Here is a 25,718-nt window from a genome sequence, read left to right as displayed (position 1 = left end):
CACAGCTGATTTCAGGCTCCCATGTGTGGCTCTGTTCGGCTTCCAGGCTGCCAATTTAATATTGCAGAAAACCGCCCTGTTCTCCTTGTCTGTAACCATGTTCAGCGATGCAACATGACCATGGCAGCCGGAAGATGCAGACACCAATCGAAAGTCTTCGGTTATAATCAGGCATACTCGGTGGCAGCCTATAAACCATTGCCACGTCTGCAGTCAAATCGATATTTCCATCAATATTTCCACTGGCCGTGGGGGGTACGAGATATTTACATGCAGGTAAACAGGAATCCTGCCCCCCCAACTTCAAATTCAGCCGCATCTTTTGTTTACGTGCAGTATGCATTCGTGATGTCCTCACAACTAGGAATCTTTCGCAGATCGTCAAGTGGAATTCAGTGTGCCAGGTCAGTTTCTCTTTGATGTTGTGTCTTCACTGAATACCCGAGCATTGCGGCCTCGAGATTACCTCCTATCCGGAGAGATATTCCAACCATGTTGGAACCCAACAAAATTTACTTGCACTTTCTTCTGATAGCCTGCTTGGCTACGCCCGTCACGGCATCATGGTGGGATGATTTTACCAACAACTTGGCCACGGACCTCACGCCACTGATTGCACTGTTCGGCGAACAAGCAACCAAGCAGTTCCTCAGCGAGTCAACAACCGTCATCGACAACTTCATCTTTGCCATGGCACCGCTCGGTATCCTCACCGGAGTCGTCTCCGCCATCCGGGTCTGCGGAAGCCCATCCTTGCGAGCGTTCATCGGCCGCGCACAAGAAGGAGGTGGCATTGCTGAGGCTGAACTATGCTCTTCTACAAGTCGCGATGTGTGCGAGCTATATCACAACGGCGCTATCATCAGAGTCTTTGGTCGGCCAAAGATCTTAGAGGTTGTTTATGATCCGCTCCTTGAGGCGAACGAAGATGGCGATAAGCGCGAGTTCGGGATCAACATTTCTCGAGAATATTTCCAGAAGACGATACTCAACGATAACCGATGGCAAGAAAAGGGACTCGACGATTCAGATGATGAAGCTGAGAATCGTCTCTCATCAGCCAACGATTCATCCAACGACTTCGCACCAAATCCCAATCTCTCCCTTAACATAGGGATCGTCGAGCGGTCTTCATGGGTCTACATCACAGCAGCTATTTTCGGATTTTTCGCCCAATCCTCAGTCATCGTATTGGCCGCTGTCGTCAAATATCAGTTAAAGTGGAAAAAGAACGATAGCACTATTGATCCATGGGCATTTCCTTTTGTTTTCGTTGGTACAGTCTGTGTCAGTCTCGGCATGTTCTTCTGTGCCACTCTGGTGAATGACAGCACCAAGGAGAGAGTGTTCAAGCGAAAAGACGACCCGAACGGCCAACACGTGTCACAGGGCCCTATGCTCTACGTGATTCAGCCCGGTAACCAGGTGGTCGGAGATCAGACCTTTGATCCCTTTCTATTTTCCAAGTCCACGAACAGCTACATAACCTCATGGAAGGCCCCCCCGTCTTTTGACTCAAATTCTGGACCACAAGCCCTTTTGATGAGCCCAAAGAGAAAGCCCCTTTTGCAAAAGCTGAAAAGGCCCTCTATTGAGGTCTCAGTGTTAATTGCTACGTTGATAACAACGATGGGCTTCGTATTCCAATTCGTTGGATTGAGAGCATTACACTCAATTGTTTCCCTCTTGCAACTCGCAATCACCATAATGATGAGTATCGTCCGAGCATTGCTGAGGACGCAACGTTTGAGCATTGAGGCAAATGCCCTTCGTGATCGCCCCGATGAAGTCAGCAGCCATGAACTGGACTGGCTTGCTCTACAAATAGGTAAGGGCGCGAACGAACCGAGATGCTCTTGGGGTGTTGTTGCGGAAATACCTTCAAGTGTTTTACAACAAGGCTCTGCCGCATCTGAAGACAAAGCATGGGAATATCGATCTAGGCTTGCAAAACTTACGGGACAACCAGCAAACGCCGATTCAAAGCTATCCAATGCCTGGGACAACCATTTGGTGAGCGGCCGTTTGCAGGCCCAACAGCTAAAAAAAGCGATTGAAGATAGCATGTCCATATTCATTGCTCACGCCAAGGCAAAAGATGAGATCAAGGGCAGAAAACTCATCGGTTGGTCGTTGAATATCGCGACAGGGAGTTTCGACAAATGGTCTCATCATGATCCGAATTACAAAGTCATAGAAATCTCGCTTATGGAGCAGGATTCTCTCTGGACCGTGGACCAGAACCTTCTTGAGGCCATCATCGGACTGTGGTCATGGTCCATCATTTCCGATCCGCGTACAGAGGGAGAATCCTTTGGGTTCAGAACTTCGAGTGCCTCAGACATACCAGTGTATAGGACGATAGCAGCGGGAACCGAAGTTGAAACGGAACAGGCATGGAGAGATATCCAGTTCTGGATAGGGACAAGTCCTAATTTTACCCTGACATCATTTACGAAGGAAAGCTCTCCAGCCGATGACCAGGGCACAAACGTGACAACCATATGGCAGCATTACAAACCCATAATGGTTGACAAAGATGAGCCACCCGCACCTGGCCCTCTATTCGGCAATTTGGATTCTTATCAACGACTATTTGGTTGGCATGGCATTGACGCCTTGGAAGGACCTACCGTGGGAGCAGTCAAGATCAACTCGAAGCACATTCCTACTCTATGTTCCCAAGACATCTACCAGTCTTTTCTGTGTACTGTTGCGGCGTTATTTGACGTCGACAAAGAAGCGACTACAGTCACGAGAGAGAAGAGCACGATGCGCTTGGAGCATCAGCTTATTACTAAGCTGATCGAATCCTTCGAGGCGAGTGGCCTAGGTTCGAAACAAGATGCATCACTAGTCATCATACCAGCGCTGCGGAAGAGTTCTGTCCTCCCACGTGCTGTGAAGGCTGTCCCAACTGCTTATCGGATCGCCGAGGATCTCAGAAGAGGTGATTACCTAAAAGAAGCAGAAGGAGTTCTTCGATGGGCATGGGGGTTGATCTCTGAATCAGGCGAACTTCAAGACACTGCAATGATTGAGCTGGGCGAGCTCTATCGGTACGCCTGTTTCTCTAGGGACCGGCAAGACTTTGGAGAACGAGGAGTCAAATGGATGGAATTACAGAGGATCTCCTCAGCGTCACATTCGGCAAACGACGTGATAGACCGTTACGTGTCACTCCAGAAACGGCCCAGAGAAACCCGGACGGGACAAGACGTCCTCAATGCTATTATGGCACGTGAGAGAGAGGAGGCTCTTTGGTCAATCAGCCAACTTGAGCAGGGCAATGACTTCCCCATTGACAAGGAAAGTGGCCGCACTATACTGTCGTTTCTGGCTCAGGAAGGGTGGTTCGAGCTCGTTCGAACAGTGCTACAGGTTGGCTCCGTTGTGGACTCTGTGGACAGGAATGGCCGGACACCATTAAGTTATGCTGCAGAACATGGACATTTGGCCGTCGTTGCCATCTTAATGGAAGCAAACGCTCTACCCTTTACTGAAGATTCGGACCGGCGAACTCCGCTATCATACGCTGCTGGTGAAGGCCACATTTCAGTAATGGAAAAGCTACTGAGCGATCCACGCGTAAATATATACTCCAAAGACACACAAAACCGAAGTCCACTTCACTGGGCAGCAATTAACGGTCGTCATGACGCCATCGAGTGGCTGGTTAAACAAGGAGCCCAAGTTGATCTCATGGATAATAACGACCACACACCACTTTATGCTGCACTTTTGAACAACCGACGACGAAAAGTTGACAGGAGACAGACTGCAGACCTATTAGTACAGCTCAAGTCAAAAACCAACTTGAAAATTCAAGGAAAAGAAGCTTTGGAATGGGCACTTGAGAATGGCAATTTCACATGTGCTGAATTTCTTTGGGAACACCACGAAGCAAAACAACATATGGGAATCACCATCAATCTCAGAGTGTGTTATCGGGATTACTATGCACCATGTACATGCAGAGACATGGACCTTTCGGTCTCCAATTCCCAATTCGGGTTGAAAACAAGATTTCTCGATCATAATTACAACGAGAATGAAGTTACGATGGAACATGTGTTACTTGCTGCAAAAAAAGGGTGGCACATGGCCATACATTACGTTTTGAATGGCTTGCCGCAAAAAGAAATCATCTGCAAAGCGAAACTTAAGATTTTCAGCACGCTATTGGATGGTCTTCACACAGCGGATGGAATCGAAGGATTGTTCGGAGCTGCAGCGTTGAATGGATCTGAGGGTGAAGCGATCGCGGCAATCCTTCTTGATTACTGGCAAGCGCACATCCAGACACCGATCCCGATTCCAGATGAGCTAGTGGAATGTGTGGGCAGACACTCGAATGGGCAGAAGATTATGGAGACACTTCTAAAGCAGCGACAGGTGGACATCCGCATTACGCAGGCAGCGGTACCTGTCGTTGGCAGGTTTTGCGGTGTGGAAATTATGACACTCCTTCTTGGCCATCTCGGAGGACATGTGCAACTTACGAAACAGATTGTTGATGCTATCCGTTTGAATAACGGCGCAAACGATATCATGATACTGCTTCTCAACCAACCACGGGCGAATATCGAGAGTGCAGACGTAACATCTTTGATTGCGAAATATTTCAACGCCACTGTTGTGGCACTGCTCCTTAGCCGATACGGAGAGAATGTGATGGTTCTGGAAGACATTGCCAGTGCTGCAGCTGCAAACGCAAAGGCCGGAAGAGGAGTTATGGAACTACTTCTGGACCAACGAGGAACGCAGGTTCGGATCATAGACACAACGTTACAGGCGGCCGCCGCAAACCCGAAGGGACGAGATATAATCGAGCTACTTTTGGAAAAAAGAGGAGCAGAGGTTCGGATCACAGACACGGCATTAGAGACAGCCGCCGCAAATCCGAATGGACGAGATATCATTGAGCTCCTTTTGGATAAACGAGGATCAGAGGTTCGGATCACGGACACGGCATTGGAGACAGCCGCCGCAAATCTGAATGGACGAGAAATCATTGAGCTCCTTTTGGATAAACGAGGATCAGAGGTTCGGATCACAGACACGGCATTGGAGAAAGCCATCGCAAACCCAAACGGACGAGATCTAATTGAGCTGCTTCTGGATAAACGAGGATCAGAGGTCCGGGTTACAGAATTCACTGTCAAGCTTGCACTCTCTAGAAGACATGGATGCCAAGATATAATCGAGCTGCTTCTGGATAAAGGAGGATCAGAGGTCCAGGTTACGGAGTCCACTATCAAGCTCGCACTCTCTAGAAGACAGGGATGCCAAGATATAATCGAGCTGCTTCTGGACCGGCTGGAGGACCAGTTCCAGATCACTAAAGAAATTCTAAAGGCTGCAGCTTCACATGAAGGGGCCGGTCATGAGATAATGAAGCTACTTTTTGACCGGCGAGGAGAGCAGCTTCAGGTTACTGAAGAAGTCCTGATAGCTGCAGCTGGAAATCACGGGTATGCTCATGAGATAATGAAGCTGATTTTTGACCGGCGAGGAGAGCAGCTTCAGATTACTGAAGAAGTGCTGATAGCTGCAGCTGGAAATCACGGGTATGCTCAGGAGATCATGAACCTATTTCTTGAACGGCGAGGAGAGCAGCTTCAGATAACTGAAGAAGTGCTGATAGCTGCAGCTAGAAATCGCGACCATGGTCATGAGATAGTAAAGCTACTCCTTGACCGGCGAGGAGAGCAGTTTCGGATTACTGAAGAAGTGCTGATAGCTGCAGCTAGAAATTGCGATCGTGGTCATGAGATAATAAAGCTACTTCTTGACCGGCGGGGAGAGCAGCTTCGGCTTACTGAAAAAGTGCTGATAGCTGCAGCTGGAAATGATTATTTGATTGCTCGTGGGATGATAAGGCTACTTCTTGACCGGCGGGGAGAGCAGCTTCAGATTACCGACAACGTGGTCAAGGCGATACTCATCAATCAGCACGTCAATGGGAAAAAGCTCATAGAATTACTTCTCGATCGGCGAAGGGAAGGATTTCAGGCCACGGAGGAAATGGTGGAAGTTCTACCTGTTGAATGGACAGATATCAGACGAAGGATAACAGAACTCCTTGAACACCAAAAGGAAAAGGAAGGCTAGGCTGCTACGCAGAGTTACAAGTATCACAGGCTTCACAGCATCAGTTCTATAGAAGCAAGGCTCCAGCAAATGAGTAGGTAATGTGAAATGCGTTCCTGGTCTTAATGTTTCGTCACGCCTTATATAGTTCTTAATTTCTTTCTCTGGGGGACATATTCGGATCGTTGTATACTAGAACAATGCTAGTACTGAACCATTATCAGCACCGTTCCAATAGCGTTTGACGAAGAAGTTACAAATGGTGATGGAAACTTACGCACATGCATTGCTCATCCGAACTGAACGATAACTGGCTTTGGCGCCTGTTCTTCTCGTCTTTCAGGCTTCAACTCTCATTACCCACAAGTTGATCTATCTACTGAATGACAAAATTGAATGTTCGAGCGATAGATGTAAAATAAGTTGCTGATGGCTTTTCTGTTGTGGATTGCGCTTCTTTATGCTCAGTTTCAGTTAAAGGTCCAATAGCTTGGACGGGCAAGACGGGGTGGCAGATATTGAACCTTGAGCATATGTTGTGGACAGTCTAGAGCTAATACAACTGCCGATCGCTGACAAACGTCAATCCCCATCTACCTTATCATAAGGTGTTCCTTGACATCAACTTTATTGCTTAAATCTCTCTTGACTTTATCACACAAACTCCCGGAAAAGAACTCAGTTTGCACTTCAACATACGCCAACTTCTCACACATCATCATGGCAGCCATCGGAGAGACTCTTGAGTTGAGTCAACTCTCTCCACTTGAGTGGATAATGCCACGATCATACGTCAGCCAAATCCTTTGCTTCCCATCGTCAAACCCTCAAATATCCGATATCCTTCAAATTGGCCTTGCAGGAACGTTAAAAGACGTGCCATATCTCGCCTCAAGGATAGTGGCCAGGGACCATCCCAAAGGTTCCGTTGCCTTGAGTCCGCCATGCGACTCGTTGAGCGATTTGTTTCGCGTCACCAACCTCCTCACGGCGGTTGATTACAACACTTTAAAGTCCGGCGGGTTCAAACCCGCGCTTTTCGACGGACTCGATCTGTTTTCGCCTGATCTCAGTCCCTCAAACAAGTCGCCCAGCCCGGTCTTTCGCGCAGTTTTGTCGCTGGTCAAAGGAGGCTGTCTGCTCTGCGTCAGTCTCCACCACTCAACGGCCGACATCACTGCGTTCGGCTCCCTGCTCAAGACCTGGGCGTCACATTGCAGAACGGGCTCTTCCGAAGTTATCGGGTTTGATCAAAGCTGGCTCGATCGCTCGGCAATCGTCAGACAATCTCACAATGTTCCCGCTGATACGCCAGTTCTGCTCCACAAAGAAGAGAGCAGCAACACGGCGAGCCAGACATCAAAGCCTCCGGAGATGGAAACTCAATTCTCCAGGTACTCTGCAGAATATCTGAAAGGCCTCAAAGTCGAAGTTAACAAGCATCTGCCCGAGGGGACCTCTTGGGTATCGACGAGCGACATATTGACTGCAATTCTCTGGGGAACAATCGTCTCTTCTGAGGATGCAGCTGATGGCCATGATATGGACGAGACATGCTCTATGCGGATTGCCGTCAATTACCGCAGTCGGTTCAATCCGCCATTGCCTAAGAATTACCTCGGTGCAGCCTTTGGGGTGTCGCTAGTGAATGCAAAGAAAGCCGACCTCATTGCCATAGGAACCTCCACCGATCAGACCCTTTCCGTCCCAGCCATCGCAAACGTCGCGGCAGCTGTACGCCAAAGCGTTAATATCATAGATGGAGACAAAATGAGCGCCATCGTCAAGCATCTGGCAAAGCAGGAAGATGTCACAAGTCTCAAGCTCTGCCAGCAGCCGGCAAGCGTTTCCGTAGTCTCGTGGGCCGACGAGGGAGTCTATGAGCTCGATTGGGGCGCTGAACTCGGACACTGCGAGATTGTTAGACTGCCGACGTGGAAGACGAAGCGGTATCCCGTGGTGTTTCCTCGACTTGCAAATGGCGATCTGGAGGTTCTTGTTAGTTTTGATACAGAGACAATGAAGAAATGGAAGGTAGCTCATGATATGAGTCCGTGGAAGGCATAGATAGTATGAGGCCCGATATGGACCTTCAGTCATGTTCAAGCGCTCTTTGGAAGAAACGCTCTGATGCATGAATGAGAGTGTTGTTGAGTAAGAATGCGGGAATAGAATTCACTATCGTTGTTATATACATAGAATCCGATCAATATCTAACGTAAGAGCCATAAGAACACTCCGTTATCAACTGTGGAACTTCATCGGAATGTGACTCGTCTTATCCTGCTTCTCCATCGACTTCACAATCGCGTCAATCGCAGGGTTCATATCAGCCAGTTTGATCGTCCTCCTTGACGGCTTCCAACCAAACTCCGTGGGAAACCTCTCCTCCTCAAACCAGGTCCTAATACGGTCCTTGGGGCCCTTGTATGCCGAAGGAGGCGGATGAAAGTCCGCATCGGGACTGTCATCGGACATCATGGTAAGGGTCATTGCAGCTTCAAATAGAGTAAACGTGACTTGGTTGTCGGGAAGGACTCTAGGTTCTGACTCTTTGATAAGGCGCAGACGGGACTTTGCGATGGAGTCGACGGTGAGAAAGGGAGTGTCGCTGTCAGCGAGGAGGCGCTCTATCCGGAGCGGATCTGCTTTCAGGTGAGGCTCCTCAGGGGTGTAGTCGTCTCTGGTGAGAGAGGTGATGTGCTGTATGATGCCTGGTGTGTTGAGGTCGACCAGGTTGAAGACGTCATGGCCGAAGGCTTTGGCGAAGTCTCTGGCGGGATCGGCGAAGCCTGCTTCGACGTTGAGGAATCTGGTGAAGGCGTTTTCAATTTGTGAGGCTGTGATATTGTGGCCATGGTGAGGTCTTGGAGTCTGTCAGCAACCAGGTTCGAGACGGGTAGTACTGTCGAAGTTGAAGATGCTCTTACAGGTAGCCATGATTGGCAAGGGTGTTGAGCATAGGACACGGTCCTCGAGAATCATCTGGTCCAGGAGGCACCCAAGGCTGGATCTGTGGTCTCGGGAATCTGCTACCGGCACATGCTGCCGTAGCAAGGGTTGTTAATGACAGAAGAGAACTAAAGAAAAGCATATCGATATGTATAGATACGAATACTGAGGGGAGGCTGAAGCACAACGATACAAAAGGGCAGTTATACAAGCTAAGTAGATGTAAATCAGAGCGGGCAATGCCGCTATTTAAGAGCTCAAAACATCTCTCAACCGTATAAACAGCAAAACAAACGCAAATGCTCGCGCCGGAAGATGCCATGTCTCTCCGTTAACTTGCAGCTACGCTCTCCGCCCAGGTAAGACATTCTGTTTCGTATATGCTGCAATTTACTGTTTTGTTTCTTTTTTTGAACGCCTCCACCGTCAATCTAAAGAAAGATGCAGTAGCGCACAATCTGTCCGGGTCCAAAACATCCGTTTGTAGACCAATGCCATCGCGGGGAGCAGGTCTGAGACGTTGTTTTTTGTCTTTTGTTGTTTTTTTGCCCTTGCTTCTCTGCAGTTGCGGGGGGGGGGGGGCTCATTACGCCTCTTTTCCCGATCTGAGTGGCCCAACCCAAGGACTCGGAATCCCGAATTTGTCATTCTGCGGGTTGCCGTTGGCTCTCCCTCGCAGCAGGTGGCCGTTTCGAAGACGGATGTCGGCATATACTGCATCATTTTTAATTTGGAATTCCGTCGATGGGGAGATCGTGGCCGTGGGGAAGTGGACAAGTTGTGGAAACGTCCATACCACCCCCGCGACTTACAAACGGCTGGGGAGATGTAACGCTTGGCATTGTGTAAGTTAACAGAGCAGCGGCAATTTGCATCGTAGTTTTACAGCCCTCCATTTTCGCCAATCTCTTGGCGTATACTCATTACATCCAAAGGTACATCTCAGTCTGTGCCTCTGATCATGGCAGCTGGGGTGGTTGGATGACTCGCGATCCATGAGACAACCAACGGTTTCGTTGGCATTTGGCCCTATCCGTCCCCTGCCGCTACAACCGAGTGCTCTCGTTAGTTTTCGCGATGTCCATTCTGACATGTTCATTAGATAGTAGTGGTCGTACAGCAGGCGAAGAAATTGCTAGTGGTAGCGAGACGCCGATGTAAATTGTCGATTGGACAAGAGGAGCCGGCGAATTGAGCAACCTAAAACAATGTTAGGTAGGGAGAGTGAAGCGTCATGCCTTGGCCTCGAAAACGGCCTCTTTAATCTGCTAGTCAATGTGTCCCGGAGTAATTGGAGATCTATTGTCCGAAGCATTGACACAATGCGAATCATCCTCCCCCGGAATCGTTTTGTAGTTGGACGATCTCGATTACCAACATGGACCCCAAAATAGCTTCTTGATATGCCGTGATCCGGCTCGTACCGATCAATCGGCGTATGATCTGGCTTTGCCTCGATCACGGGAGGCGTTATGCAGTTAAGCGACGGAAGGCCGCTCCAACACCGTTTTCACTCCTCCCTCCCTGACTACTAGCCCACAGTTTCGCGCGTTCAAAGATAGGATACGGTCAACATATGGGATGCTTGGGTGCAATCCGGAAGTAGGCCGTTTTTGTCCTCCCTTGCAGAATTATAGCCTTTCCAGCTCTCTGCTTACTGCTGAAGGGAGGAAGCGAGGGCTACGGGTTCTTGAGCTAGCAACGGGAGACCAGGGATGAATGGACACACTGTCTCTTGACGTGTTTCGGCAAAATCCAAGTTTAGAAAGTCCTATTCCGGGAGCATGTCCTTCTTGATGGGATGTTTTTTTGTCGTCGAGTATATGGGATTGATTAGGTGTAGGGAAATAGTGAGACGTAGATAGCTCGGTACTTTCCAAATAGTGGTCATCTTGGGTGTGCACAATATTGCGTCTTTGTATGCTTCAACGAGGCTGCAATGTTGAAGACAACAAAATTACCCCCAAGACTCCGAGTGAATCCAAGAGCTGCACAGGTAATGAAATGCGAGGGATTCATTCAGCTCTCCATTCTCTCGAATAGCAGCGCTTCGGCCCCCACAAAGGGTGGAAATAACATGTCTCACATCTCGGCGATCGGTAAGTGTCTCAGTTCCGGGAGAAGAGAGCCTTCCCCATCCTGGGACTTGGGTCAGCCGCTTTTGCGAACCCGAATCTCCAGACGGTGTAACATGATGATAACAAGAAGAGGGCCAGATCTATCTTTGGCTTGTTGGTGCAGTGATAGCAGCCCCAAGACGATGGCGGGAGACTGTTTACAGCTGATTGATGCCAACCACCTCAGCAAAGTGCCAGATAGGTGAATCAGCGTGGTTTGCTAAAGCTAGCAGTAAAGCTTTATGAGGCCGGGGTTCAGGTATTTTCATGAGGGTCAGATGCTTCAGCTAAGACGGATTTTCCTGCATTGGATACCCTGTATTCCTCATTTCACGTCTAGGAGACTACTAAAATTCGATAAGCCATGCGAATCTCTTCACGATAGACCATGAATAACTCGATTTCTATAAGAGATTTGTTTCAATCGGCTTCTTAGCAATGATATCTTTCACTTGAACCAATATGTGTTGCGGTTGTGATAACGCCGCTCTCTTCTAGTAGATCCATGTAGAACTTATATGGACACTATCAGCTACCTATTAATCACCACTGTTGCGAACATGATACAGCTTGTCACTCTCAATCTTTTGTCAAATTGTATTATTTAAGTTAAGAAAAATGATATAGATGGAACATTCTCTTGTTCAACTCAAGTCTCCAATCTTCTACACGATGGTTCGAGATGCAAGCGCTGCATCCAGAAGCCCGGATAATGTCAACAGCGGATCTGCTAACCATAGAACGAGGCCGGAAACAGGCACGTGCGACCAGCATCTCCAACAAGTGGCTCGCAGCACAGATTGGCGCTTCCGATATGCAAAAGTCACAACAATCACGATTCTCTGCGAAACACCCTGGGAAGTGACATTTCCGGAGCCAAATTAGGTGCTGACGAGGCTGCTGGTTTAGTCGTCGGTGAAGGCTATACACAGCATTATTGACAAGGCTATCTTGTATCGAGAATAGCTACATGCACGACCTGGACGGTATCATTGCCATTATCATCGCCATTGTCGTCGACAACTTCATTTAGCCGTGGGTTCTGTCTCTGCTATCGCTTCTGTTCCTGCATGAGCGTGGGATGAAGCTGCTCAAGCACACCCACGTGCTTGCATTGCAGCAGGCCATCACCGTTATATCTTCGGACGTGCCCCAAGACCAAATGCTGCAAGGAGGTAAACATGCCACCTTCATCCTCACCATAACCAACTCCATCTCGCTCATAATGCTGACTCGCGTCACCATAGCGGGCGTCCTGTCCCAATTCCTCCTGGCCTCAGCAACCGGTTTGTCGCCAGTCGACACCTTCTATCCCACTGGCCTCAATGACACCTCGTACATCAGCAACAGCGAGCTGGGGACGTATGGAGGGACTTATAGGGCTCCGGCCGACAAGGCTTCGCAGGGCTCTCCGTATGGCATATACGACTACTGCTCCATGCCGCACCCGCGCGTGAGCGAATATGAGATGCCCAAAGACCATCACGCCAAGCTGGTGTACCTGGAGTATATGCAGAGGCACCAGAGACGCACCATGTACAATCTGGCTCCAGGCGGAGAGGTTAGTTGTACCTTGAGTGATACGGAAATGAGTTCTGCTGAAACAATGTAGAACCAACCGTTTGATTGCTCGAGTTTTGAAGCCTTCTCGTACGGTAGTCAAGCACACGGCACCAACGGCCTCCAGGTCTATGCCAGCGTCTACACGGACCCTAACAACCCGTTTGTCGATGCTCTGCCGTACATCAACTCAACGTGCTTCTTCCCTCAGCTGACCACCGGCGGTCTCCTCGACGGCGTCCAACAGGGCAAGGACCTCTGGGCTCTGTACGGCGAGAAGCTGGGCCTCATTCCGCATGCACCCAGCGACAAGGTCTGGCTACGATCCAGCTCGGCGACTCTCACCCAACAGAGCGCTGGAGGCGTCCTGCGCGGTCTGTGGCCTCACTACTCGGGCTCTGTGCCTCTCCACCAACAGCCCGGGCCTGACACGGTCAACGGTGGGATTCCCTGCAATGCCAAAGGCGCTACGCTGTCGTCCATCCAGTCCACGCCCGAATGGAACGAGCATCTCAGCGTCACGGCTGAGCTTCGACAGTCGCTGGGCGATATTCTAGGTGCCACGAGCAGTGCGTGGCAGACCACCTTTGACCACTTCTCCGACAACTTCCAGGCACGGCTGTGCAATGGATACAAGCTCCCCTGCAGCTTCAACGACGCGTCCAAGTGCGTTTCCGAAAGCCAGGCTGAGGAAGTCTTCCGCGCGGGTGACTGGGAGTGGAACTACTACTGGCGCAGCAACCCGCAGGTCGTCAAGTATATCCAGGCCACCGAGGGTCTCTTCATCGGCGAGGTTGTCAGACGGTTGGAGGCCGTCCTGAATAAGAAGCAAAAGTACGTCTACTCGCACACCTTCTTCCACGACGGCGACATCGGTCCCGTGTTGGGCGCCCTGGGAATCAACCAGCTGCGATGGCCTGCAATGGGATCCAACGTCGCCATCGAGGTTTGGGAGACGACGGCCGAGCGGGAGAAGGCGTACTATGCTCGCGTTCTGTACTCGGGACACACGCTGCGCAGCATTCACGGCACCTTGGACTGGATTCCGCTGAGCCAGTTGATTGACATTCTGGAGGTGTATGTGCCAGAAGACATTATCGCTCTGTGCAACTCATAGTTATCTGCTGCGCTGTTTAGCTACTCTTGCATGATACACATTTGCTGTTACTACTTACATCTTCTCCACCATCAGTCGACAAATATTCCTAGAGGGATACTCGCGGACACAGTGTACACGCCCAGCCCAATCTCATGCATCATCTTCAGATTTCCAACAAGGCTGAAGAGCATATACCCCTCCACTCTCGTCAGTCCCTTCTCCTCCTCAAGCCACCTCAACATCTCCTTCACAGCCTGCTTCACAACCGTATCGCGATCATCTCCTGTGATCATCGCCCCGTGCTCTCCTTTACCTTTAAGACTCACCATCTCCTTTACCCGCTCCGGGCTCGTCTCATAGTGCGGCCCGCCAAGCCTTTCCTTGCCCTTGATGACACTTAGACGCATCCGCGAGCGCATCGTAGTTTCCAGCGCAAGACAGCAGATTTCACCGTCTCCTTGGCAAAAGTGCGCGTCACCGACGCCAAATAGCGCACCGGGGACATTGACTGGGAGGAAGAGCGTTGAGCCCTCGCCTAAGTATCGACAGTCAAAGTTTCCGCCTATGTCGTTGCCCGGAAACAAGCAGTACTGGTCGCCTTCTGCCGGGGCGACGCCCATGGTGCCGTAGAAGGGCTGACGCGGAATGTGTATGCCCGGCTTAAACACGGCGTAGTCTTGACCCCCGGGGAGATCAAACGTCTTGAGATGAGGGCCTGGAATATCGTCTTGTAAGAGGCCCATTCCTGGGATGATGGCCGTCCAGCCCCATGAGCCGGGTTGCAATTCGAGGATCTCAACTTTGAGAATGTCGCCTGGTTCGGCGCCGTTGACGTATACTGGGCCATTGACGTACAGTAGGCCAACCAACTTTTCGAGCTCCGGGGCAGATTTTATGTCTAATGCGGCGACATCTGCTGTTGTTGTGTCTTTGGTGAGGTTTACGAAGCCGGCGTGGGTGTTGTCAAAGGTCACTTCGGTGCCGGAATCGACTGTGAGGGTGGGCTTGTGATCTTTGTTGAAGGTGTATATGGTGCTGTTTGGTCCGTGATGGACGTGATGGAGAGCTTTTGTTAGAGGTTTCCAGTTCATGACGAATTCGATCGATCGTCAAGTTCTATGCTGCTGGGTAGGTTTCTGGGCTCTTGGTTAACGAACGATACCACACCTCGAGCTGGTCTTTAAATGCTTTCAAGTGAGCTTGAACCCCTCGAGAGCATCTTTCACACAGACGACTTCAAGAATAGTTTCCTACCTTTTGGAATGTCCATTGAAATCAGGCGATTTCCTAGCGCTGACAACTGTCAAGGCCAATCGTTGGCTGGACGAGCGCATCATGTGGGAATACATAAGCTCACGGGCTCTGTGGCGTTGAAGGTTTGTCCAATGGCGACATCCAAGGCCGCTGACCAGAATAGAGACCTCGGAATCGCGATCCCGATCTCACAACTACTTTTCTAAGATTGTACTATTTCAAGATCAAACTCGTTTATTCATGTCTAAGGGTTGTCCTCTCCGTATTCACGCAAGGATCGTGGGAAAACCCGGTAGGAAAACCAAGACCAAGAGGACAATCCACCTGAATCCAACTCCAACCCCTTCAGGGAAACAAACTACCTGGCAAAAAGCCCAGCAAAGAGCAGGTAGATCCAGAATATTACGTAGATCCAGAATATTACTGGGACACAAATAGGGGATAACGAACGCAAAGAGCGCAAAGAATAGCCGAGACTAGAGTCACACAGACACTTGCAATTCTCTCAAGCTCTTCTTCAGCCCTTGGACTTGCGCGGCCAGCTTCTTGCGCTTTTCAACCTGCTGCTTTGACTCTGAGCCAATGCGGACCACGTCTTCTTCCGAAAGCTCGGAAATTGAGTTTGGGCAGAAGGCATTTGGCAAGGGTGATATCATGTGCCGCTCGATGACTTGCCGGGCGACGTTGTCGACGAATGTCTTCATTGCGACCTAGGAATTGTCATTGCGAACAATCCTCATGACAAGTAGAATACGAGGAGAGTCCTCACCTTGTAATATGCGCCTAACTGTATTATAGCCTCGTTGCAAGCTTCTTCATTCATATCTGCCGTGATGAAGAATCCAATTGCCTCAACGAAATTCTCAATATCTCGGTCATTGTCAAGATGTACTCTTCCAAGATGATCTTTCTTAGCAAGCACAGCCCGCTGTACTTCTTTTCTCTGCTTGTCTAATCGAGACTTTTGGACATTGTCCGTAAAGTAGTGATTATACGTCAATGGGCTCCGTCGTTCGTCATCAATTAGCTTTTGCAATTCTTCAAGCGCACTTTTCTTTGCTTCATCAAGCCACGCCTTTAAAATTCCGGAGACAAGATTCCGCAGAGTCACCTCGGGATAGAGCCTTTCGACGGCAAGAAGCACCCATTGGGCCACTGTCCCGGAGGTACGAAGAACGTGACGTTGGGCAATACTAAACCAAGGCGACGACTGCTCGTGGAAGAGCTCTTCCAGGAGAGCCGGGTTATGATTGCCAGGCAATTCTTTTCCTCGTGTGCGGGAATGAGCCTGTATCTTGGATTAGTGAAGATCTGTAGCCGAAGAACTGGTGTACAGACCTGCTGAACCCACTTCATCAATTCTAATTCCCGATCCAATGAGTGTGCTAGACTCTTGACGACCTTGGCACCCGGTTTCTCGGTAAGCTCAGGTTCTAGCAATTCTCTTTTTTGACCTGATGACCGCATACGAGCCTCAAACTCGGTGTTCAATTCCTGCACACGTGCCCTCAGTCTTGAACCATGGGCCTCGGAAAAGAACGCAGCATCAATGGTGTGATAGTTCCCATCGAGAGCCGCCTGCAGCAGCTCATAAAACTTCATACTCGATCTCGTGAGAAAGATCCTCATGAGGTCAACCGTGGGGCGAGCGTCTCCTAGAGATTGCAGCTTGTGTTCCTTCACCTCCAGAAACGTCTTGATTTCCTGGCGAACTTTGGGTAATTCTCGCTCTATGTGGGTATCTAGCAACTCCTGAAGATAGGATCGGAGCTTTGTTACCCCTACTCGGTTCATATCGAGACCCAGGGTCGTCCAAGGCGGACTCGAGAAATATCCGCTTTCCAGATCTGATCGATCCTTCATACTGAGATCTCCTTCGAGTTCTTTAGGGCTTGGATTCTTGAGAAGGAAGAATCCCAACTTGAGTTTGATGTTACCCTGATTGTTCGCAGTTCGTGCAAGCCTGGCTTCAGTACCCTTGTTGATTAGATCTGGCTTTGTGATGATTCCCACAGTCCTCTGGCCAAGAGTATCGTGCTTCCTTGCCAATTTGATGATCGACTGGTTAGCCATATCGTTACCCGCTTGTAGGACCGCCAAGATGATCGTTCGAGAGCTCTCGAGGTACGACGTGGTCATAGCATGTATCGCCTCGACGTCTTCCTCGGTTTGCTCTTCATTGGGATTGTATATCAGTCCCGGTAGGTCTACCACGCTGAGATACAATCCAATAGGGCCAGTAACTTCTATGCGAAGAGCATCAGGAGCGAATGCATGGCCATGATTGTTCTGGGACATTTCGCTAACACCCATCCGCTGTTGTGTATTGTCGGACAAGGTGGCGTGGCCACCAATGTTCAACAATCGCGATATGTCTTGGATGATTCCAGGAAGCTCTAATAGGTCCTTGACTTCCTTGCGATAGGCAGAGAGCCTTTTCTGGACCTCTGCCGTCCGCGAAGAATGCGGCCTGAGGCTAGCCGTGTAATTGATCGACTCCCCATCTGTATGACGAAGAATGATCTCCGTAGGAAATCGTGTGCAAAGGCCATCCTTTCGAGGAAATGGAATTCCTGTGATTCCCTCCAAGACCGAACTCTTACCAGCTGACTGGTCTCCGCAAACGACTAGCTGAGGCAAGGCCACCAGATCACCAACTCCATATGCTCTGATCTTCTCGATTTGGTTCAGCCGGTGGCTCGATTTGGAAGTTCGGAGATGGCTGAATTTTTCATCTGGAGGCTCTTCATCATTTTGTGCGAATGTCGCCATAGTTTCGAGATCTCTCATTGAGTTGAGCTAGAGTATACCTTGGCATAGAAGTACGTCATTTTATAATCCATGGAAGGTTGCCGGGTTGGAACGAAGCACGCTTACCTTGGCTCGGCAAGTTGTTATGTTTCCAAAGCTGTTTACTCTCCCAAGTCAAGAGCTTCAAGAGACAAGAGTGAAGAGAACACCATCCATTTTGTAGGAAGTGACTCTCTCGGACGCCACTTAGCTATGCTTGTCGAGTTCCATCTATGTGTCCGGTCAGGGCTTGCCCCGCTGAAGTTAGCATTATCAACTATACATTCTCGAGGCCGTAAATGGGCGATTGAAGGCAGTATAGGCAGTACATGTGGCATATTCTAAAAGCTTAAGGCCTTCAGCAGCTGAAAACGCTGCAGTAAGTTGGAATGTTGCTAGATTAGTACATGGTTTGACCAGAAACTCCTGTTCCGAAGTATCCGAAATCGTAAGCCACATCGAGAGATATCCGGCATTTCAAGCATTGAATGAAGAGTGTAAAAGAGTGTAGCAATAGTTGTGTTCCAACTTATAGAGTCATCACAGTTTTAGGAGGTTCAGAAATGGAATCACTTATATCTCAATATGCGTAGTATGGAAAACCTTCATCAGGTGATATATTTTAATCTTTCAAATGTTGCCCCCTCATCGTCTCTTGATCGTTCGCCCTCCCACTCCATATCACTTTATCTTCCCCAACCAGCCTGATTGTTCGTAGGGTCAACAGCTGTGCCCCGTTTGCCCCAACCAGCTTGGTTATTCGTGGGATCAACAGCGGTATCGCGTCTACCCCAGCCTGCCTGATTGTTGGTAGGGTCGACGGCGGTACCACGCTTTCCCCAACCAGCCTGATTATTGGTAGGGTCAACGGCTGTATCCCGTTTACCCCAGCCCGCCTGGTTGTTCGTAGGGTCCACGGCGGTATCACGCTTCCCCCAACCAGCTTGGTTGTTTGTAGGATCAACGGCAGTGTCGCGTCTTCCCCAACCTGCCTGGTTGTTCGTAGGGTCCACGGCTGTGCCTCGCTTTCCCCATCCAGCTTCGTTATCAGCAAGATCGACTGAGGTGGTGTCGCGTTGTTCGACTGGTGCGGCGTCGACAGCGCTCAGGAGAGCAATGGCAAGAGGGAGAAGTTGAGATATCTTCATCTTGATAGATTGTGAGGGCTGATAAAGGTAAACTGAGATCTGGTTGTAGTAGCGAAGTGTCTTTGAGTGTTTGAAGACGATGTAAGGGACAGGATATTGTATCAATAGCTATGTTGGGGTCGGAGACCAGCCACTCATGTTATATGCCGATCCGTTGAAAGCCTGCGGTTACTCGGCGTTCAAGCAGAACTTGATGAGCACACCGCATATCTCATTGCAAGCATGTTGACAATGTAGTAGCTCAAGCAAATTCCAATCAAGGACACTAACCGGTCCTCTTCGATACAGCTGCTGACGCCCGATACATGATGATGGTCGATCAGCAGGGATTATGATGAGGATACGTTGCATTGGTTTCACTCGGATTCTTCCCTATGGCATAGACTTGAGCCTATCGTTTGTTTGCAATTGCTCTGAGCCAATGATCAAAGCAACCTGTGAGAGAATATGCATCTCAGATCACGCCTGCGACTCCTCCATGGAGGATCGTCTGCTTTGAAAGTAGTTACCGAACAAGACAGCCCCCACAGTAGCTCCGCGGAAGTACTTGCATATTTCAGATCCTTCGTTCAAGCTCGTTCAAGCTTACATGGGGGCTAGTTCAACTCCTCCGCATCAGCAAAGGTGGGGAGATTCGACGTGGCAAAAATAACAATGGTGAGTTCTGTTTAACATGAGATTTGATACGTCGAGTCAGTGGCAAACCAGGATGCTTGTCCTCGTGGTGCGAATGTAACCTTGGCCCTAGTTGTTGAATAGCTTGCTGCAACACTCGGCCAATCTCAAGAGTGATGAGTTTCTGGTCGAATACGTGAGGTCACTTCGTTCAGAACTCAACTCTCCTCTTCACTTCATGTGCGTGACAAGTTGACCGGCGCATAGAGCAAACAGCCAACATGTCGAGAAAGTCCTCTGAAGAGTATCATGATAAGGAGCATTTACTCGCTGACGATGAGAGAGACAATGACCACAACGGTCAAACATCAAAAGACGCGTCACGGGCAAAGTTCCTTCCATATTCTATCGCCCTCAACGCTGTGCTGTTAATAGCACTTGTCTTAACATGGGCTATTTCATATCGGCAGTTTGCTCAATTGCGAATATTGAACGCAGTATATTGTCAGTGCCCTTTTCTCACAAGAGAGAATAACTGTTCTGACTTGGCCAATAGCTCCAGCGGAATCTGCAGTCGAGTACAAAACAGTGGTCTTTACGGGAGGTCTTCATGGTGATAGATCTGCCTACCAGGGATACTCTGACGAAGTCAATGAGAGATGGGAAAGCCTTTTCAACGGTATGTCAACTTCTACTTTTGTAGTTGAGGAGATTATTGACCAAGTTGCAACTTAGACATTGGCATATCGCAAATACCGGCGTCAATGGCAGCTCGACTCCCAAACGCAACAACACCAACCGCCCACGACCCGAACATGTACATGGTGGAATTGGATGTATTCCACCAACTCCATTGTCTCAACTTCATGCGCAAAATTGTGTATCCAGACGTCTTCAAGATTGATCTGACTTCTGGCTCAGAAGAGGCCGATGATAACATCTATCATCTGGAACACTGCTATGAGCAGCTCAGGCAGTCCATTCAATGCGCATCCGACGTGGGCACGATATACTGGGAGTGGAGCGAGGAGAAGCAGAAGATGTTTGGGAACCTCCGAACAACGCATACGTGCAAGGATTTTGACAAGATTCGAGAATGGGCTGCTCAGCATAGACTAGACGAGACCTTTGACCAGTTTCACAAGGTTGAAGGAGCTCCGATTAGGCGGCCAAGTTAGAGCTAAACAGAGAAGCCACATTTACATTTTTCATAAACGAGTCGTATCATACAATGTGTAAATACAGACACAATGGTGATGGTCCGATCGCACATGCATGAGTGCCCAAGAAGAAAGGCACTACATCTCAACCAAGTCATCGTCACATGAAGTGCCTGGCTCCCCTCTTACGAAGGACGAGCTGTATTTACCCATGTTTCCCGATTTAATGTCTATATATGTAACGTAACTTAGCAAAAGTGACGGCTATCATAGGCGTCAACCTGCAGTAGTAAATAAGAGTTCTGGGAAGATCAAGGTCTTCATATCTGACACGAACATCATTAGCACAGCTCATGAATGCGCTATCAGCATGCATCACCAGAGCTTGACTGTCGTCCTACGGCAAGTCAATTTCCACCTACCTAAATAGGAAAGAATCTCGGGTATCTCAACGGTCCCGAGTCACCCGTCAGCTTGAAGGATGCAACCCTACATGATGGGGTCTGATGGAGGATTCGGACCCATGTAAGGCTAAGGATCAGTATCCTCGGCCTTGCTCATATGCTTAATTCGGCATCCGAGTAGGCGCTCATGACTAAAAGCCGTCGCTTCATGTCTTGGGATAGAGAGCATCTTTGTACATTTTCCCGACATCACCATCTGAATCTCTGCTCACGCATGTCTTTACAACAGCAATTATCGTATCATAATGAATCGTCTTCGTGAAAGCGTTCCGTTCATCAAGAAACAGGCGCTCAAAGACGAGTATGCCAAAATTGAGGGCAGTGAGAGCGAAGAAGCTTTCCTTTACGAAGCCAACTCTGCAAGACAGCCGCAACGGCGCCTGTTCGCCTTGATCTCATCATATCTACTTGGGATCTTGACCGTTGCGCTCGCGCTCGGTCTATGGAAATTCCTCTCTGCCAACAACCACATGAGATCCAACCGACCGTATCCCGAGATTCGTGAGGGCGCAGATGAGAAGACGGGTCTTCCATTGAGCTGGTCTCACGGCGACTGCGGCAACTCCCCAGCAGATGCCCAAGCACTCGGCTGCCGATACAGCATCGTGCTACATTCATGGCTTCCTCAAGATTGTCTCACAGAAGACGACGTGGAGGACGAAAAGCTCATGTATGAGGGCCGCGACTGGCCATATGAGATTAACGGCAAGAATCTGACGATGGAGGAGCTTCATCAGGGTGACTACGGCCATTTCACTACGACGTTTGACTGGCATGTCGTTCACTGCATGTATGTGTGGAAGAGGTTTCACAGGGTGGCTCTTGACGCCAACTTGAGGATTGATTCGTACACGGCGAATTCCCACCATACGAATCATTGTGTTCAGATGATTGGAGGGGATCCGGGTGGCATGAAGGACTCTGGGACGAAGATTTTTGTCAAGTACCCCATATGTGCATGATAGTTAGGCGTCAAACTGGCTCTATATTGAACAGAGTTTACTCAGTATTCCCTATAAGGATAATAACCTCGTTGAGACATCCGCGGACTCCCGTGTTTTATCCAACACTCTACGATCGAGCCCAGTATCCGCGATATAGCTTATGAAACTGTCAGTTGATCTCTCTCTTTGCCATAAAACTACAGTCAAAAAAATACAGTAATAATCATCTCACTTTCCATGCTTGAATCCCTCAGTAACTCCTCACCTCTCAACGGAGAGCAAGAGGGTGGCCACGATAGTCTAGAGGCCAGGACAGACCAGAGGATCATGCATGTAAGACCGCCACTGCAGATCCCCCTCTTTCGTAAACCCATGTCTCTAGGATTTGGACTAAGACTATCTTCGAGCTAAGACGCGAGCAAGCTGTTTAATGCTCCTCCACTGACCAAGTAACATACGGCACCTTACTTGTGGTAGACATTCCTTCCTAGCACGTTACATCCAGGAAATAGCTGGGCTAGTATCGCCCCCCCCATCTGACCTACTCCAGACTGAGGAGAGCGCATTCGGGCATACATACTTTGTGTGAACATAGACGTGTTGAGAAAATTGTCTTATTGTCTGATGGTTGTAAGAAAGTGCGATGTTGGGTGAGAAAGTCAAGATGTTCACGACCAAGACAGAAGACGCTGAATACAACCGTCTCCCAGAAGGGGATGATTCCGACTCCGCGGAGACTGGGACATCACAGACAAACAAACGCCTGCATCGCCTAGAACAGTCACTGAGAGCATCCTCTGTTATCCATGCCGCAGTTCTCTTGGTAGAGGTAGCTCTGTGTGCCCTCCTCGTATCGGGCTTCATTGCACTGCATCAGGCAAAACGGGCACTACGACAAGAGACTTCTCTTGACGGCTTGTCGCTGCTTGCCTCATACAATACTTCCGCAAAGTTTCAGAATGGCTCCCATCACATGGCTGATACTCTCGATGCCAATGAATACTGGAGAGACCTTCTAGGCTCCGGAGGCGTCATATCGCTGGACACGGAATGGGCCCGAAGTCAAGGATTGAGGCCATCGGCGCAGTCCCCAACAGATTCTTCCCAGAGCATTTACCAAGTGGACGTTTTCCACGCTCTTCACTGCTTAGTATGTGATTTTCAAGTTTTCGGAGACTTATCACAAGTCTAACTGTGGCTTCTAGAATTCAATCCGCCAAAACCTCATGTCCAAAACGCCTCCTCCGTGGGATGAGACTCACATGCTCCACTGCCTCGACTACGTTCGGTCTCAGTTACTTTGTCATCCCGACTTGACACTTGTCACTACGGATGACTTGGAGGAGTTTGTGCTGGACGAAGTACATACATGCCGTGACTACGGCGCAGTGGTCGAGTGGGTGCATAGACATCGTTGGGTGGAGTTTCCGGAATGGCTGAGGACGAAGAGCGAAATGAATGGTGGCCACGAGGCGATACACAACCACACAATGGTATAACTACCCATGAGCCGTGTCGGCTAATAATGTTTGCACGATAGCTCCTCAGGGTAGTATGTTCATGTAGAGTCATATCCCTGATAACAATCGGATGCCCGGCCAGCTCTCACCAAGCAAATCTTCCAAATCAAATCAGCTTTTCATTGCTCAACCACAGTTCCTCGATTCAGGCTTTGCTCTTCAATCCACTACTATCGCAACGAAAAGCTTGATTCGACGGAAGACACTCGACTGGCAACTGCCACAATGGAGAACTTCGATTGTTTCCATTTGTCAATTTCACCCTCCGCTCCTCCTGCCTCCATCCGAACAGCGCCAGGGGAGGAGTGCTGCAGCATCTCCAAGACGACGCCGGCTTCTCATCGCCGGACCCCCTCGTTCCAACTCAGGGTGAGTTGGAAATCAGACTCCAAAGCATGGAGGTATAGCAAATAATATGGGAGGACTGTGAGCATCTTCCCATGAAGTCATCCATTATTTGCCCTTGCCTTTCTTTTTAGCGGCATTTTGGTCCTTCTTGTTGTCCTTTTGCTTCTTGTAGTCGGCCAACTTGTGGCAATCCGTGTAGACATGGCCGACGAAGGATAAGTTGTGTTTGTGACACCAAGTACATTCGTCGGAGGAACGTGTCGTCCGACGCCGCGTTGCCTTTCCGGCAGTCTTGGTGTAGAAGGCCTTGTCATCTGTCGGCCGGGCATGTCGGTTGGCAATGTCCACCATCTGGGGTTCGATTTCGGCGAACTTGTTGACGTTTTGAGTAGACAGATTGTCGACGATCGTGTTCATTTCCTCGGGCAGAGTGGCAAGGAAGAAGGAGCCTTTAATAGATTCAGAAGAGAAGACGGTGTTCAAGTCCTTCGCAAGTCCGTGTGATGACGCCTTGCAACGGCGTTCCAGCGCGGTCCATGTTTGGCGGAAGAGGTTAAGATGTTGCACTAAATCATCACTCGTGTTGTATCTCAGTGATATCAACTGACGGAATTGCTGAATGGTGAATTGTGCGGCGTCACGGTCGTGTTGAATGGTGGATTGTGCGGCGTCACGGTCGAACCGATCTTTCAGGGTGGTCCATGCTTGGTGTGCAGAGGACGTTGTCGTGACGAGATACACGAGGTCAGGATGAACGGCAGACATCAGCATCACCATCGCCTTGGTGTCGTCCTTTTTCCGTTGAACGATCTGGGCGGAAAGTGCTGTCAATGCCGGCGTCTCCGTGGTGACGGCGGGAGCTTTGCCATAAGAGACGATATCCCACAATTCAGCGTATTTGAAAACGATGGTCCACGCCGGACGCCACACCGGATAGTTGCTGCCGCTGCTGTCAAGCTGTGGCAAGCTGGAGGGGTCGATTTCGAACGTGGAAGCACCGTTTGACGACATCATGATGTCGGTACGTCAGGGACGTCAGGGGAGATGGTGAAGACGTGTTGTGGAATAGTACACCACGTACGTCAGGACATGGTACGTGGACTGTTGCAGAAGGAGTCCGTACGTTGGTACGTGGTATTGTAGAGGAAATCAAGACGCGTGTCAGCGATGATCAGAAAGAGATGTTGGGACGTGGCACTCAGCAGGAACAACTCGGAATGACGCGGTGACGCATGGGAACAAGAGGCAGAAAGGCAGAATCAGGATCAGGCAGAGTGACAGACTAATGCCGCGTCAAGGTGTTGGTCTCCCTTGCGGGGTATCTGGTGTCTGGTGATGGTTCGTTCTGCGTTGCGTTCCGAGTTGGCGATGAGGCTGTCTGACGATGGCAGCTGAGGGACGCGTGTTGTGTTGTTTGTATGATGGTGATACGGAGATCAAAAAAGCGTTGTCTTATATAGCCCACGTCAGTCTCTCTTGCCGCAACGGCATCGCCATTGCGTTCGTCCTTCCTCACCAATCGGTCTGCTATTTCCAACAGGTAACAGTAATCCAGAGCAAAGATACCCCATCGTTGTACAAGATAGAAATAGCGGTCGATGATATCAAGTGTATGGCCTTTTGATTTGGTTTTGGTCTGGATTCAGTACTGTGT

At 49.5% G+C, this 25,718-nt stretch overlaps 13 protein-coding genes across 13 annotated transcripts; 8 read left to right on the top strand and 5 right to left on the bottom strand.

The window, feature by feature from the left end:
- Nucleotides 1–492: 492 nt before the first annotated feature.
- Nucleotides 493–1,827, top strand: BBK36DRAFT_1181810 (hypothetical protein; the record flags this gene model as incomplete). The annotated part of the gene is made up of 2 exons (XM_024896273.1): nucleotides 493–1,505; nucleotides 1,584–1,827. Coding segments are annotated over 2 exons (1,257 nt in total), but the record flags the coding sequence as incomplete, so codon positions are not given.
- A 1,533-nt stretch (nucleotides 1,828–3,360) lies between these two features.
- On the top strand, nucleotides 3,361–3,747 carry BBK36DRAFT_1081970 (ankyrin repeat protein; the record flags this gene model as incomplete). Its single annotated transcript, XM_024888922.1, has 1 exon — nucleotides 3,361–3,747. A coding segment is annotated over one exon (387 nt), but the record flags the coding sequence as incomplete, so codon positions are not given.
- A 621-nt stretch (nucleotides 3,748–4,368) lies between these two features.
- On the top strand, nucleotides 4,369–6,114 carry BBK36DRAFT_1126491 (hypothetical protein; the record flags this gene model as incomplete). The annotated part of the gene is made up of 1 exon (XM_024891384.1): nucleotides 4,369–6,114. One exon carries the CDS (start codon nucleotides 4,369–4,371, stop codon nucleotides 6,112–6,114), a length of 1,746 nt encoding a protein of 581 aa, XP_024746714.1.
- Nucleotides 6,115–6,813: 699 nt separating this feature from the next.
- BBK36DRAFT_1181805 (hypothetical protein) lies at nucleotides 6,814–8,160 on the top strand (the record flags this gene model as incomplete). Its single annotated transcript, XM_024896272.1, has 1 exon — nucleotides 6,814–8,160. The coding sequence occupies one exon, from the start codon at nucleotides 6,814–6,816 to the stop codon at nucleotides 8,158–8,160; it is 1,347 nt and encodes a 448-aa protein (XP_024746713.1).
- Nucleotides 8,161–8,337: 177 nt separating this feature from the next.
- On the bottom strand, nucleotides 8,338–9,986 carry BBK36DRAFT_1181801 (Cloroperoxidase; the record flags this gene model as incomplete). Its single annotated transcript, XM_024896271.1, has 3 exons — nucleotides 8,338–8,959; nucleotides 9,024–9,173; nucleotides 9,973–9,986. 3 exons carry the CDS (start codon nucleotides 9,984–9,986, stop codon nucleotides 8,338–8,340), a joined length of 786 nt encoding a protein of 261 aa, XP_024746712.1.
- A 2,401-nt stretch (nucleotides 9,987–12,387) lies between these two features.
- Nucleotides 12,388–13,839, top strand: BBK36DRAFT_1181799 (phosphoglycerate mutase-like protein; the record flags this gene model as incomplete). The annotated part of the gene is made up of 2 exons (XM_024896270.1): nucleotides 12,388–12,723; nucleotides 12,775–13,839. The coding sequence occupies 2 exons, from the start codon at nucleotides 12,388–12,390 to the stop codon at nucleotides 13,837–13,839; spliced, it is 1,401 nt and encodes a 466-aa protein (XP_024746711.1).
- A 71-nt stretch (nucleotides 13,840–13,910) lies between these two features.
- BBK36DRAFT_1181797 (hypothetical protein) lies at nucleotides 13,911–15,091 on the bottom strand (the record flags this gene model as incomplete). Its single annotated transcript, XM_024896269.1, has 2 exons — nucleotides 13,911–14,887; nucleotides 15,076–15,091. The coding sequence occupies 2 exons, from the start codon at nucleotides 15,089–15,091 to the stop codon at nucleotides 13,911–13,913; spliced, it is 993 nt and encodes a 330-aa protein (XP_024746710.1).
- A 466-nt stretch (nucleotides 15,092–15,557) lies between these two features.
- BBK36DRAFT_1181795 (hypothetical protein) lies at nucleotides 15,558–17,847 on the bottom strand (the record flags this gene model as incomplete). Its single annotated transcript, XM_024896268.1, has 4 exons — nucleotides 15,558–15,785; nucleotides 15,845–16,369; nucleotides 16,477–17,377; nucleotides 17,411–17,847. The coding sequence occupies 4 exons, from the start codon at nucleotides 17,845–17,847 to the stop codon at nucleotides 15,558–15,560; spliced, it is 2,091 nt and encodes a 696-aa protein (XP_024746709.1).
- A 704-nt stretch (nucleotides 17,848–18,551) lies between these two features.
- On the bottom strand, nucleotides 18,552–19,013 carry BBK36DRAFT_1171626 (hypothetical protein; the record flags this gene model as incomplete). The annotated part of the gene is made up of 2 exons (XM_024895603.1): nucleotides 18,552–18,857; nucleotides 18,951–19,013. The coding sequence occupies 2 exons, from the start codon at nucleotides 19,011–19,013 to the stop codon at nucleotides 18,552–18,554; spliced, it is 369 nt and encodes a 122-aa protein (XP_024746708.1).
- Nucleotides 19,014–19,909: 896 nt separating this feature from the next.
- On the top strand, nucleotides 19,910–20,806 carry BBK36DRAFT_1162107 (hypothetical protein; the record flags this gene model as incomplete). Its single annotated transcript, XM_024894418.1, has 3 exons — nucleotides 19,910–19,988; nucleotides 20,185–20,307; nucleotides 20,364–20,806. 3 exons carry the CDS (start codon nucleotides 19,910–19,912, stop codon nucleotides 20,804–20,806), a joined length of 645 nt encoding a protein of 214 aa, XP_024746707.1.
- Nucleotides 20,807–21,497: 691 nt separating this feature from the next.
- On the top strand, nucleotides 21,498–22,214 carry BBK36DRAFT_1126391 (hypothetical protein; the record flags this gene model as incomplete). Its single annotated transcript, XM_024891375.1, has 1 exon — nucleotides 21,498–22,214. The coding sequence occupies one exon, from the start codon at nucleotides 21,498–21,500 to the stop codon at nucleotides 22,212–22,214; it is 717 nt and encodes a 238-aa protein (XP_024746706.1).
- A 646-nt stretch (nucleotides 22,215–22,860) lies between these two features.
- Nucleotides 22,861–23,695, top strand: BBK36DRAFT_1181792 (hypothetical protein; the record flags this gene model as incomplete). Its single annotated transcript, XM_024896267.1, has 2 exons — nucleotides 22,861–23,346; nucleotides 23,402–23,695. The coding sequence occupies 2 exons, from the start codon at nucleotides 22,861–22,863 to the stop codon at nucleotides 23,693–23,695; spliced, it is 780 nt and encodes a 259-aa protein (XP_024746705.1).
- Nucleotides 23,696–24,169: 474 nt separating this feature from the next.
- On the bottom strand, nucleotides 24,170–25,078 carry BBK36DRAFT_22657 (hypothetical protein; the record flags this gene model as incomplete). The annotated part of the gene is made up of 1 exon (XM_024897947.1): nucleotides 24,170–25,078. The coding sequence occupies one exon, from the start codon at nucleotides 25,076–25,078 to the stop codon at nucleotides 24,170–24,172; it is 909 nt and encodes a 302-aa protein (XP_024746704.1).
- Nucleotides 25,079–25,718: the final 640 nt, after the last annotated feature.

The sequence above is a fragment of the Trichoderma citrinoviride genome (assembly GCF_003025115.1).
Source record: "Trichoderma citrinoviride strain TUCIM 6016 unplaced genomic scaffold BBK36scaffold_13, whole genome shotgun sequence".
Classification (NCBI taxonomy): domain Eukaryota; kingdom Fungi; phylum Ascomycota; class Sordariomycetes; order Hypocreales; family Hypocreaceae; genus Trichoderma; species Trichoderma citrinoviride.
The sequence above is the reverse complement of the archived record's forward strand: the minus strand, read 5'-3'. Positions and strand labels throughout refer to the sequence as shown.